Genomic DNA, 12,956 nt, shown 5'->3' with positions numbered 1-12,956 from the left:
TTAGTCTTCTAGGGCAACATAAACTCAGCAAAAAGAAACGTCCTCTCACTGTCAACTGAGTTCATTTTCAGCAAACTTAACATGTGTAAATATTTGTATGAACATAAGATTCAACAACTGAGACACAAACTGAACAAGTTCCACAGACATGTGACTAACAGAAATGGAAAAATGTGTCCCTGAACAAAATCAAAAGTCACAGTCAGTAGCTGGTGTGGCCACCAGCTGCATTAAGTACTGCAGTGCATCTCCTCCTCATGGACTGCACCGGATTTGCCAGTTCTTGCTGTGAGATGTTACCCCACTCTTCCACCAAGGCACCTACAAGTTCCCGGACATTTCTGGGGGGGAATGGCTCTAGCCCTCACACTCCGATCCAACAGGTCCCAGGCGTGCTCAATGGGATTGAGATCTGGGCTCTTCGCTGGCCATGGCAGAACGCTGACATTCCTGCCTTGCTGGAAATCACGCACAGAATGAGCAGTATGGCTGGTGGCATTGTCATGCTGGAGGGTCATGTCAGGATGAGCCTGCAGGAAGGGTACCACATGAGGGAGGAGGATGTCTTCCCTGTAACGCACAGCGTTGAGATTGCCTGCAATGACAACAAGCTCAGTCCGATGATGCTGTAACACACCGACCCCAGACGGACCCTCCACCTCCAAATCAATCCCGCTCCAGAGGCTCATTCCTTCGACGATAAACGCAAATCTGACCATCACCCCTGGTGAGACATAACCGTGACTCGTCAGTGAAGAGCACCGTTTGCCAGTCCTGTCTGGTCCAGCGATGGTGGGTTTGTGCCCATAGGCGACATTGTTGCCAGTGAGGACCTGCCTTACAACAGGCCTACAAGCCCTCAGTCCAGCCTCTCTCAGCCTACTGCTGACAGTCTGAGCACTGATGGAGGGATTGTGCGTTCCTGGTGTAACTCGGGCAGTTGTTGTTGCCATCCTGTACCTGTCCCACAGGTGTGATGTTCGGATGTACCGATCCTGTGCAGGTGTTGTTACACGTGGTCTGCCACTGCGAGGACGATCAGCTGTCCGTCCTGTAGCGCTGTCTTAGGCGTCTCACAGTACGGACATTGCAATTTATTGCCCTGGCCACACCTGCAGTCCTCATGCCTCCTTGCAGCATGCCTAAGGCACGTTCATACAGATGAGCAGGGACCCTGGGCATCTTTCTTTTGGTGTTTTTCAGAGTTTTTTAAAGAGAAAGGCCTCTTTAGTGTCCTAAGTGTTCATAACTGTGACCTTAATTGCCTACTGTCTGTAAGCTGTAAGTTTCTTAACTACCGTTCCACAGGTGCATGTTCATTAATTGTTTATTGGTCATTGAACAAGCATGGGAAACAGTGTTTAAACCCTTTATAATGAAGATCTATGAAGTTATTTGGATTTTTACATGTTATCTTTGAAAGACAGGGTCCTGAAAAAGGGACGTTTCTTTTTTTGCTGAGTTTATAATGACAAAAGAGAAGCTACATGTATCTAATTATAGACAAGTTGACTAACAAATAGCCTACCAAAATGTCAGAAATTATAAGCAGAAACACACTATATATACAAAAGTATATGGGCACCCCTTCAAATTAGTGGATTTGGCTATTTCAGCCACACTCGTTGCTGACAGGTGTATAGAATCGAGCACACAGCCATGCAATCTCAATAGACAAACATTGGTGGAAGGATGGCTTTAATGACGAGGTCAGTGACTTTCAACATGGCACTGTCATAAGATGCCACCTATACGACAATTCAGTTTATCAAATTTCTGACCTGCTAGAGCTGCCCTGGTCAACTGTATGTGCTGTTATTGTGAAGTAAAAACAACTAAGAGCAACAACGGCTCAGCCGCGAAGTGGTAGGCCACACAAGCTCAAAGAACGGGACCTCTGAAGCGCGTAAAAAAACGTCTGTCCTTGGTTGCAACACTCACTACCGAGTTCCAAACTGCCTCTGGAAGCAACGTCAGCACAAGAACTGTTCATTGGGAGCTTCATGAAATGGTTTTCCATGGCCAAGCAGCTGCACATAATTGGAACGCCGACTGCGAGCCAGGCCTAATCGCCCAACATCAGTGACTAATCACTAATGGTCTTGTGGCTGAATGGAATCAAGTCCCTCCAGCAATGTTACAACATCTAGTGGAAAGCCTTCCCAGAAGAGTGGAGGCTGTTATAGCAGAAAATAGGGGACCAATTCCATATTAATCCCCAGGATTTTGGAATGGCATGTTCGACTGAGGTGTCCACATACTTTTGTCCATGTAGTGTATCTATCGAAATCAGGCAACAAAAAAATCCTGAACCAACTGTCAAAAAAATTGTTGTGCCATGTTTGACTGTGGCCTATAGTGTGTTTTCTGTATTTGCGGGTTGAGTACGGGCCTCAGAATTTCCCTCTACATGATCGGTGGGTCCGGTTGAACAAATGTAGGCTAATGCGATTAGCATGAGGTTGTAAGTAACAAGAACATTTCCCAGGACATAGACATATCTGATATTGGCAGAAAGCTTAAATTGTTGTTAATCTAACTGCACTGTCCAATTTACAGTAGCTATTACAGTGAAAGAATACCCTGCTATTGTTTGAGGAGAGTGCACAGTTTTGAACTTTAAAAAGTTATTAATAAACCAATTAGGCACATTTGGGCAGTCTTGATACAACATTTTGAACATAAATGCAATGGTTCATTGGATCAGTCTAAAATTTTGCACATAAATTGCTGCCGTTTAGTGGCCAAAATCTAAATTGCGCTGGGCTGGGATAATACAGTCGTGGCCAAAAGTTTTGAGAATTACACAAATATTAATTTTCACAAAGTCTGCTGCCCCAGTTTGTATGATGGCAATTTACATATACTCCAGAATGTTATGAAGAGTGATCAGATGAATTGCAATTAATTGCAAAGTCCCTCTTTGCCATGCAAATTAACTGAATCCCCCAAAAACATTTCCACTGCATTTCAGCTCTGCCACAAAAGGACCAGCTGACATCATGTCAGTGATTCTCTCGTTAACACAGGTGTGAGTGTTGACGAGGACAAGGCTGGAGATCACTCTGTCATGCTGATTGAGTTCGAATAACAGACTGGAAGCTTCAAAAGGAGGGTGGTGCTTGGAATCATTGTTTTTCCTCTGTCAACCATGGTTACCTGCAAGGAAACACGTGCTGTCATCATTGCTTTGCAGAAAAAGGGCTTCACAGGCAAGGATATTGCTGCCAGTAAGATTGCACCTAAATCAACCATTTATCAGATCATCAAGAACTTCAAGGAGGGCGGTTCAATTGTTGTGAAGAAGGCTTCAGGGCGCCCAAGAAAGTCCAGCAAGCGCCAGGACCGTCTCCTTAAGTTGATTCAGCTGCGGGATCGGTGCACCACCAGTACAGAGCTTGCTCAGGAATGGCAGCAGGCAGGTGTGAGTGCATCTGCACGCACAGTGAGGCAAAGATTTTTGGAGGATGGCCTGGTGTCAAGAAGGGCAGCAAAGAAGCTACTTCTCCCCAGGAAAAACGTCTGGGACAGACTGATATTCTGCAAAAGGTACAAGGATTGGACTGCTGAGGACTGGGGTAAAGTCATTTTCTCTGATGAATCCCCTTTCCGATTGTTTGGGGCATCTGGAAAAAAGCTTGTCCGGAGAAGACAAGGTGAGCACTACCATCAGTCCTGTGTCATGCCAACAGTAAAGCATCCTGAGACCATTCATGTGTGGGGTTGCTTTACAGCCAAGGGAGTGGGCTCACTCACAATTTTGCCTAAGAACACAGCCAAGAATAAAGAATGGTACCAACACATCCTCCGAGAGCAACTTCTCCAACCATCCAGGAACAGTTTGGTGACGAACAATTCCTTTTCCAGCATGATGGAGCACCTTGCCATAAGGCAAAAGTGATAACTAAGTGGCTCGGGGACAAAATATCGATATTTTGGGTCCATGCCCAGGAAACTCCCCAGACCTTAATCCCATTGAGAACTTGTGGTCAATCCTCAAGAGGTGGGTGGACAAACAAAACCTCACAAATTCTGACAAACTCCAAGCATTGATTATGCAAGAATGGGCTGCCATCAGTCAGGATGTGGCCCAGAAGTTAATTGACAGCATGCCAGGGTCGATTGCAGAGGTCTTGAAAAAGAAGGGTCAACACTGCAAATATTGACTCTTTGCATCAACTTCATGTAATTGTCAATAAAAGCCTTTGACACTTATGAAATACTTGTAATTATACTTCAGTATTCCATAGTAACATCTGACAAAAATATCTAAAGACACTGAAGCAGCAAACTTTGTGTAAAATAATATTTGTGTCATTCTCAAAACTTTTGGCCACGACTGTACATTATGGCCTTTCTATTGCATTTCAAAGATGATGGTACAAAAACAAAATACAAAAAACGCATGTTTTTTTCTTTGTATTATCTTTAACCAGGTCTAATGTGTTATTCTCTGAAATTCTTTTCACATTTCCATAAACTTCAAAGTGTTTCCTTTCAAATGGTATCAATAATATGCATATCCTTGCTTTAGGTCCTGAGCTACAGATAGTTAGATTTGGGTATGTCATTTTAGGTGAAATTTGGAAAAAAGGGGCAGATCCTTAAGAAGTTTTTAATCACATATAGTGGGGCGATGGCGGATGGGTTATTAAGAATTGCGGGAGGGTACGGGTGAACGAACACACAGCTGACCTGCACACCACTAGTACTTATGGTAGCAATACGCATGCCCCGCACACCTACAGTAAAGATCTCTCCTTTTTCAGCCATCTATTTCCTGTGTTTGAGGGGTGTAAAACCCCATTTGTCATGTTTGAGGGGTGTAAAACCCCATTTGTCATTTCCTTGAATTGATAGCTTTTATTTTACTCTGGTGACTCTTTCCCACTCTTGTTTGTGCCATTTGTTTTTTCCCTGTTAATGTAACGACCGCGGAAATGTTTGTAATGACCTGTGAAACACACTGGCTGAAATAGGTTCAATGTTATACATTGGCTTTACATTGCATCTATAAAAAAGCTAACGCTTTGTCAGGCATTTAAAGCACCATCTCGACAGTTGCATCACAAGAAAGATAACTGTATTATTGTGGGTGTGGATATTTTTGTGCAATTTAAAAAAATTAATGATTTAATGCAGTGTAAATATTTACACATTTGATGCGCTAAAATAAAAGCAACTTCAGAAAAGGAACACTCGGACTATAGTGATATTATGTATGGTCTCAAGAACAATGTAAAGAATGCATTGATCGGTGTGATCTAGAGCCATGCGTTTTGAATTTAAATGCATTTTTGATTGCGGCCCTGTTTCTACCCTTTATATAAATGTATTGATGTATGCAAATACACCCAGTGTATGTATGCAACTGAGGCACATATAGTGATATTTTTTTATCACAAAATATTTAAAAAAATGCGTGATGTACACAAAATAAAATGTACATCAACCCCCCCGTCAAGGGCATGGACTCTACACGGTGTACAAAGCGTTCCTCAGGAATACTGGCCCATGTCGACGCGAATGCTTCCCACAGGTGTCACGTTTGCTGGATGTCTTTTGGGTGGTGGACCCTTCTTGATACACAAAGGAAACTTTTGGGTGTGAAAAACCCAGCAGCGTTGCAGTTCTTGACACAAACCGGTGCGTCTTGCACCTAACGTTACTACCATACCCCATATGTATGTGGGCACTCCAAAGAGTAAATATGTTATTCATACCCTGATTATTAATCTCCCTTTACAATACGTATGTATTCTCATGAACATTTTAACTGAAAGTTGAACAAGTTAATTGGGCCTCAGTGAGTTATTAATACTGCATGTCTGAATTGTACTGACTCTGTCAGTATACTAGCTAGCTACATCTACTACCATTTCTAAGTGCTCAACTCATCATGGAGATTTTGCTTAGTAGGCCTATGACACACTCATTTTTTTCCATCACACAAACCTGTAGGAAAATACACATTATACAGTATGGATGCAACATAAAATGTGGTATTGGAAGGCAGCTTCATGAACACCATGCAGGAGATCATAACTGAACCAAAAATGTGGCTTCTGGATCACTTCCCCAAGATATAGTTCATGGAACTTTTGTTCACAATACCTAAGTGCTCATTAGACTTCCATATGTCTATTTAACATTCCCATAAGTTAGCAAGGGTCAGCAAAATTGTTAAAAGGTTTAAAAAAGTATATAACAGTTGGACAATGAATGAAGATACTCCAAACATTTAGAATTTTTTATCAAATCAGATATTGTTCAGACATTTTGGTGGGAAATCATATATGTAATTTATTGCAAAATGTATCATTTTTTTATTGTAATGTATTCATATACATGAGGTATACAAAACATGACAGACTATCCAGGTGAAAGCCATGATCTCTTATTGATGTCACTTGTTAAATCCACTTCAAATGTGTAGATGAAGGGGAGGAGACAGGTTAAAGAAGGATTTTTAAGCCTTGAGACATGGTGTGTCCATTCAGAGGGTGAATGGGCAAGACAAAAGATGGAACGGGGTATGTCCATTTCTGGGTCCCAATGTTTATCATGAATTTGGATATTGTCTTTCTATTATCTTGTCCCATTGATGGGGGTGAATGTATTGTTTTTTAATCTGTTTGTGAAGTAATTGTTCATTATGATAGACATTTCCCATATTTAGGGCCTAGTAGAATGTTTTTACAGTTGGTTTGTGAGTATACCTAGTGAGTACTCACTTTGTGACTTGACCTATCCCTTGCTCAGGTTGATGATGATCTATGTTTAGGACAATATAGTGGCTGTTCCTATATCAGTTTGAAATGCATGTAGTGTCATGCATGAGCATGAACCTCTGCTCTCTTCTGATGTAAAGGTACAGTCTGAGTCATTTGGACATAGTTGTCTTTTCCCCCAGCTTCRGATACGTTTTACCTTACTGTTTTGTGATGTAAAATGACATTGTATCACCAACATGTAAGTGTTCTTCCATTACTTTCCTGTATAATTTCACGTTTTAAGCATTGMAGTTGTTTAAACATGTTTTTAGTTTGACAGTGGACACAAACACTAACTGGACATTAAACCAATAGTGAATGGGTTCAGTCATGATTATTGAACAATGCTAAAATGTGGTGGTGCATTTCATTGTTGTCAAATTTCCCTTTGACACGTGTAGTTGAGTCTCTGGAGTAGAAGCCCCGCCTTTTCACTATTCCGTCTGTTTCAATGGCCGAATCTAGTGGTTTATTGCCTTATTTGGACCAATAGAATCCATCCACATCCCAGTACGAAAAAGACACGCGACAAGTTCGAGAAAGCCCCGCAAATGTTTTCAATAGTCGTCTGTGTAGACTCCCATTGAAATGAACAATAAATCAAAGAGTATAGATCACATATATATTACAGCTGAATATTTTGATACATCAACAAAAATAAGAACATTTTCGAGCTACCTTGTATGCTGCATATAAGTTGATTCAAATGAGAAAACAAATCCATGGTTCATGTATAGTTATAAAATTGTAGCATCTGCGTTCTACCAGCACTGTATTATATGAACGGTATAGTAGCTACAAGTTCAGGCATATCCGTTGAGGGCTCTTAATGAACCACTGAGGTCTTTGAGCAAGCTTGTTCTCTGACGTATCTCAATGAAAACAACTACACTCCGGTATTCTTTCCACGGGGAAAATTGTCTGAATGGGATGCCTTTGACATAACCTGGATCGGGACAGGAGTACCGTTTGCTAGTACGAGAGACCTGCAATTAAGGACATATATTCCGGATTCAACACTATACTGCGACAGCTGGATTGACAACAATTATGGATTTTGCTAATTGCTAGCTAATAACCAACCCACCAATCTAACGTTGGCTAACTAACGTTAGCTAGCTAGCAAAGTCAGCTAGCTAACAGGCACAATTAGCTAAATCTTTGAAGAGGAACCACGGACGGATCTGTAGTCAAATTAGCAACTGTCTGCCAAGTTAGGGTAACAGCGTCACCATTTCCGGGCTTGTGATATCTGGGATTGTGGAGCGGGACGTTGCTTTGAGGGGTACGGGGATCGGATCTGTATCGGTTTCTATACCCGGACAGCTAGAGGACAGCATGGCTGCAGGAAAGGGAGCAGGGAAGCCCTCGCTATTGCAGAACGAGCGTATACGATTCATTGTCTGTTTTCTCGGAGTCTTCGTTTGTTATTTTTACTATGGCATATTACAAGAGACAATGTAAGTCGTTTTCTGGTCTGACATCYGAGCGACATCATTGATTTCAAACCATAGGCTTTTAATGCACATTGCTTCTATTGGCTGTTTCTTTGTGCACCTATGTTAGTTGGTGATGCTGTAGTGCAACAAGTTCATGTCATTATTGAATGTAGGCGAGCCATCTCTACAGAGCTGAAAATGTTCAAAAAACTATATTCCTATGTTATTAGCTTGCTACATACTGTAGATATGTCTTGAATGGTATGTCACTCAAGGGTGAGAAATCTCATCTTGTTTCCGGTGATGATTTGTATCTGTAGTCAACTAGAGCAGACTACTACTGCCCTCTCATTCTCTTTTTATAGCTACAGATACTCCACAGTTTAATTAACAAATAATTCCCTTGCTGAATATCAAGGCCTGTGTGTTGTTGTGTGTCACACCTGTCTTATATGTGTAATAAGAAGTGGATTAACTCTGGATTAACATGAGTGGTTGCACTGATACMTTGTCATAATGCTGTTTGTCTGATTTACCCAGTACCCGAGGACAGTATGGTGAGGGGGAGAAGAAGGAGAAGTTTGTTTATGCCACAACGCTGGTGTTCATCCAATGCATCATCAATGCTGGGTTTGCCAAGATCTGTGAGTMAACCACACATAGTCATCAGTCGTGGCCTTYCACCTTCTGCCCAACACAGTWATCTCCAACATATCTTRCCCCCCATGGGTGTTTCAATGGTCTGTTGGTAGTGAATCTCCATKTATTATARTCTCTTCTCTGCCTCCTCCCCATTAGTGATTCAGTTTTTTGAGGGTTCCAGACCAGACCACACCAAGAGCTGGCTCTATGGAGTGTGTTCCCTGTCTTATCTTGGAGCCATGGTATCCAGCAACTCTGCCCTACAGTATGTCAACTACCCCACACAGGTCAGTCTTATCCCTCAGCCCATACAGTGTCTCCGTGTCATCATAATTTGTTGTGATATTTTATTATTTTAATATCTAAACAACCTCTCTATTGTTGTCACAGGTGTTGGGGAAGTCTTGTAAGCCCATCCCAGGTAGGTGTAATAATTATATTATTGCTCATCCTGACCCCACTCTCAACACCTGAATATGTAATTAACAAGTCATATGCAGCCTTTGGCTTGGTAACTAGTGCAGGTTTGAGGGGTTAGTTTGCCTTATTTTATTGCATGGCCTCTTACTGCAGCCGTGTGTCATGTTTCAGTGTCAGCTGGACTCCCTTATCTGCATTTCTAGTGCCATTTTTAAAGTTGCAATATGTAACTTTATGGGCGACCGAATCAAATTCACATTGAAATATGAGTTATAGATTTGTCATTCTCATTGCAAGCCAGTCTAAGAAGCGGTGTATCTGTTCTATGTGCACTATTTCTATCCTTCCCGTTCTTAAGTTTTGTTTTTGCACCTTTTACTTTCGGTTTTGTATGGTACAATGATTATTTACTCTATACGTGGCTTGTTTTGTCACATACACTGAAATTTGACAAACAAAATTTTAGCAACCAGGAAATATCTGTGTGATTTCTGCATATTGCACCTTTTTTAAACTACACATCCCATCAGCCCTTCCAAACTCAGTGTCCCTGTTTTTTAATAAACATACATTCTATTTGCATGCACCTGCTGCGAGTCTCTGACTCCCCATGTAGACTACCCTATGACTGCAAGTGTCATGCTAACAATAAGTACATGAGCCTAGTCTTCTGTCCCGCCCAGTATGTTGCAATATGTAAACACTGTCTAAGGTTAGTGTGTTCTATAGTAATACACTGACCAGTCTTATCCCTTGAGCACGTGCAGCCCATTAATCTACATAGCCATGGTTTKTACCCCCTGACTGACTTGTCTTTCTATGTGCACATCAACCTAATAGACCAGTGATGGCTGCTGCTGATAACCACCCCTCACATCCCWTTGCCTTTGGTTCCACAGTGATGATTCTGGGTGTATTTGTACTGAGGAAGAAATACCCACTGGCCAAGTACCTGTGTGTGCTGTTGATCGTCAGCGGGGTRGCCCTSTTCCTCTATAAACCCAACAAGAGTGTCACTTCCACAGAATCTGCTTTYGGCTTCGGGGAGATCCTGTTGGTGAGTGTAACTGTCCTCATYTGCCTGTGGTATTATCTSTGTGACCTGGTCTGTGTTTCTCTCTGCCTATATGTGTATTTGCTSTCTGTGCCTMTGTGGGTTTGTAAATGTGACCTTCTCTCTCCCTGTATCCTAGCTGCTATCTCTGACCATGGAYGGTTTGACTGGTGTGGCCCAGGACCACATGAGGAGTCTCTTCCAGACCAGTGCCAACCACATGATGCTCAACATCAACATGTGGTCCACCCTGGTGCTGGGACTAGGTGAGACACCTGTTTCCCCCCACTAGTGTGAAAATATACACTTTGTCYGATCTCTCTGCTTTGTGTTTCTTCTGTATCTCTATCTCTGCCAGCTCCACGTCTCTACTAAATACACCATTATYTATWCAATAAAATATCTTCATCTCAGATCTTCCTTCTCAGTCTAAGTGTCCCAATCTCATGCTTTTCTACAGCCTTACTTTTATCAGAAACCCTTTTTTCGGTGTTGGCCAAAGCAGTCCCCACTTCCCCAGTTCTATTCAACCCAATCAAACTGCTGTTACTGCTCTGTACCAGTAGGGGGAGCCCTTAATCCACTGTTGATTTTGATTTTGGAACAGGCATTTTCACCATAAAGTCATGGAACCAAATCTCAGCATGGGTTTGATTCCAAAACAATTAAAGTAATTAATTGGCTTCTCCCCCCATTTGTAGCAGAAGAAAAGGCTAACCAATCCTATAACTTGAGATTAAAAAATAAGAATCAAGCAGCCTAGTTAAATAAAGGTAAAAAAAAAAAGAAGAAAAAAAAAAAAGAAGCAATTGTTACATGCAGGATAGAATTAATCAATTTATGCTGAATTGTGTCACTTTCAGTAAATGATCCCATGTGTTTTTCTTTCAGGGGTGTTGTGGACAGGTGAGGTATGGGACTTCCTGAGCTTCACAGACCGTCACCCCAGCATCTTCTGGAACATCCTTTTGTTTGGAATAACTAGTGCTTTAGGACAGGTGGGTCTCACATGGGTGTGACTGTGTGTGTGTTAAAGGGAAAACATTTCCATGTCTGCAAATCACATTATACATTTTAATTGGTTCACATGCGTGTGATTCTTATGGATAAGTGCCAGTATGTGGTTTACAGTGGTTTTATTTCGCTATTTTGCTCTCATTCTCATTGCAGAGGGTCTTTTATAGTAACAGTCGTTCACTCCTCTTCCTCTCTTAGACCTTCATCTTCATGACTGTGGTGTACTTCGGCCCTCTCACCTGCTCCATCGTCACGACCACACGGAAGTTCTTTACCATCCTGGGCTCTGTCCTTCTCTTCGGCAACGTCCTCAACACCATGCAGTGGGTCGGCACTATCCTGGTGTTCCTTGGTGAGTAACAACATTAACTTGTTAACTCTTAATATCTCTCTGATGTTGTGACTATCTCTCTGTTTCAATCTCTCTCTCTTTCTCACACTCGCTCGCTCGCCATCTCCCTCGACCATGTGCTCCTGTGTCTGTAGTAACTTTATGCTTCACCTCATAGTTGAAATAGTGAGCTGCTCTTCAGCTGCTTATGGAAATGTTCCATTAGAGCTCATAGGCCTCAACTAGTAGTGAAGTCTCTTTTTGGTTGATGAGATGACTAGACACCTCTACTGTCTTAATTGTATCCTGTGCTTTTTCATTTAAGGTCTCGGGTTTGATGCCAAATTTGGCAAGACACCAAAGAAGACCACACACTAAGGAACCTGGAATATGTGTCATGGCAAAACTGACAAACTGAAAGTCCAGTGGACAGAAATCTATATCTCTCTGATTTTCTTACCACATCCTGCCTAGGCAGTACACCTACATACACTGAGTCATTGTTAGTTACCATATTTTTATTTTTTACATAATCATGAAAGAAACCCCTATGTTTTCAAACGTCCCCATTCTCCTGAACCTACTAAGACAGACAAGCATCATCTACTTAGACTGCAAGACCACATCCACATGAAGAGGAAATGGGGCAGAATGAGATGGGTGGGCAGAGGAAAGATGACAACATGCACGTCAAATCCCTTGTGGTTGTTGAGGCTGCTCCTCCCTTTGGACTACAACTAAACCACACAGGCCTATGAATCTCAGCTCCAAGATTTACCTCATGAACTCATCACCAAGGAATGCCTGGTTTTCACTGGTATTTGTAATCATAGTAAAGAAATTGGTTACAGAAAAACACCCTAATAAATGGGTCGATTGTCTTGTCAGTTAGTAGAAGTTTTCCAAGTAAAGCTCTATTATCAGATCTCAAGTTTTTGAGACCTGCACAAGATTCTGAAAGTTTACATGCTGTAGATGAGGAGTTTTAACACTTCCATGTAGTTGACTCAGGATGTTAGTCTTCATTTCCATTATTATCTTGGCAGACAACTAGCCTCTCTGTATTATGGAAATAATAAACATAAAATACTGTAAATGAACCAATTTGTTTAGGATACTCATGGCCAATCTGACAGCTAAATGTTGTTTCTTTTTTAAAATGAAAGTAGGATATGCCATGAATACATAGTAAAAGGGAAACCATAATATGGTATCAGCCTAGCTATATGTTTAATAAATTGCTATTATTGAAAGTTTTGGCCAAACTGGATGAAAATCTG

At 41.6% G+C, this 12,956-nt stretch overlaps 1 protein-coding gene across 1 annotated transcript; it reads left to right on the top strand.

Moving 5' to 3' along the window:
* The first annotated feature begins 7,631 nt into the window (after positions 1-7,631).
* On the top strand, positions 7,632-12,289 carry LOC111981405 (solute carrier family 35 member B1). The gene is made up of 9 exons (XM_024012648.2): positions 7,632-8,233; positions 8,753-8,856; positions 9,011-9,141; positions 9,245-9,275; positions 10,174-10,331; positions 10,468-10,594; positions 11,220-11,326; positions 11,544-11,697; positions 12,002-12,289. The coding sequence occupies exons 1-9, from the start codon at positions 8,112-8,114 to the stop codon at positions 12,052-12,054; spliced, it is 987 nt and encodes a 328-aa protein (XP_023868416.1). The 5' UTR covers positions 7,632-8,111; the 3' UTR covers positions 12,055-12,289.
* The last annotated feature ends 667 nt before the right edge of the window (positions 12,290-12,956 follow it).

This window comes from Salvelinus sp. IW2-2015, linkage group LG20, assembly GCF_002910315.2.
Source record: "Salvelinus sp. IW2-2015 linkage group LG20, ASM291031v2, whole genome shotgun sequence".
NCBI classification, from domain to species: domain Eukaryota; kingdom Metazoa; phylum Chordata; class Actinopteri; order Salmoniformes; family Salmonidae; genus Salvelinus; species Salvelinus sp. IW2-2015.
This window is presented reverse-complemented; position numbering and strand designations above follow the sequence as displayed.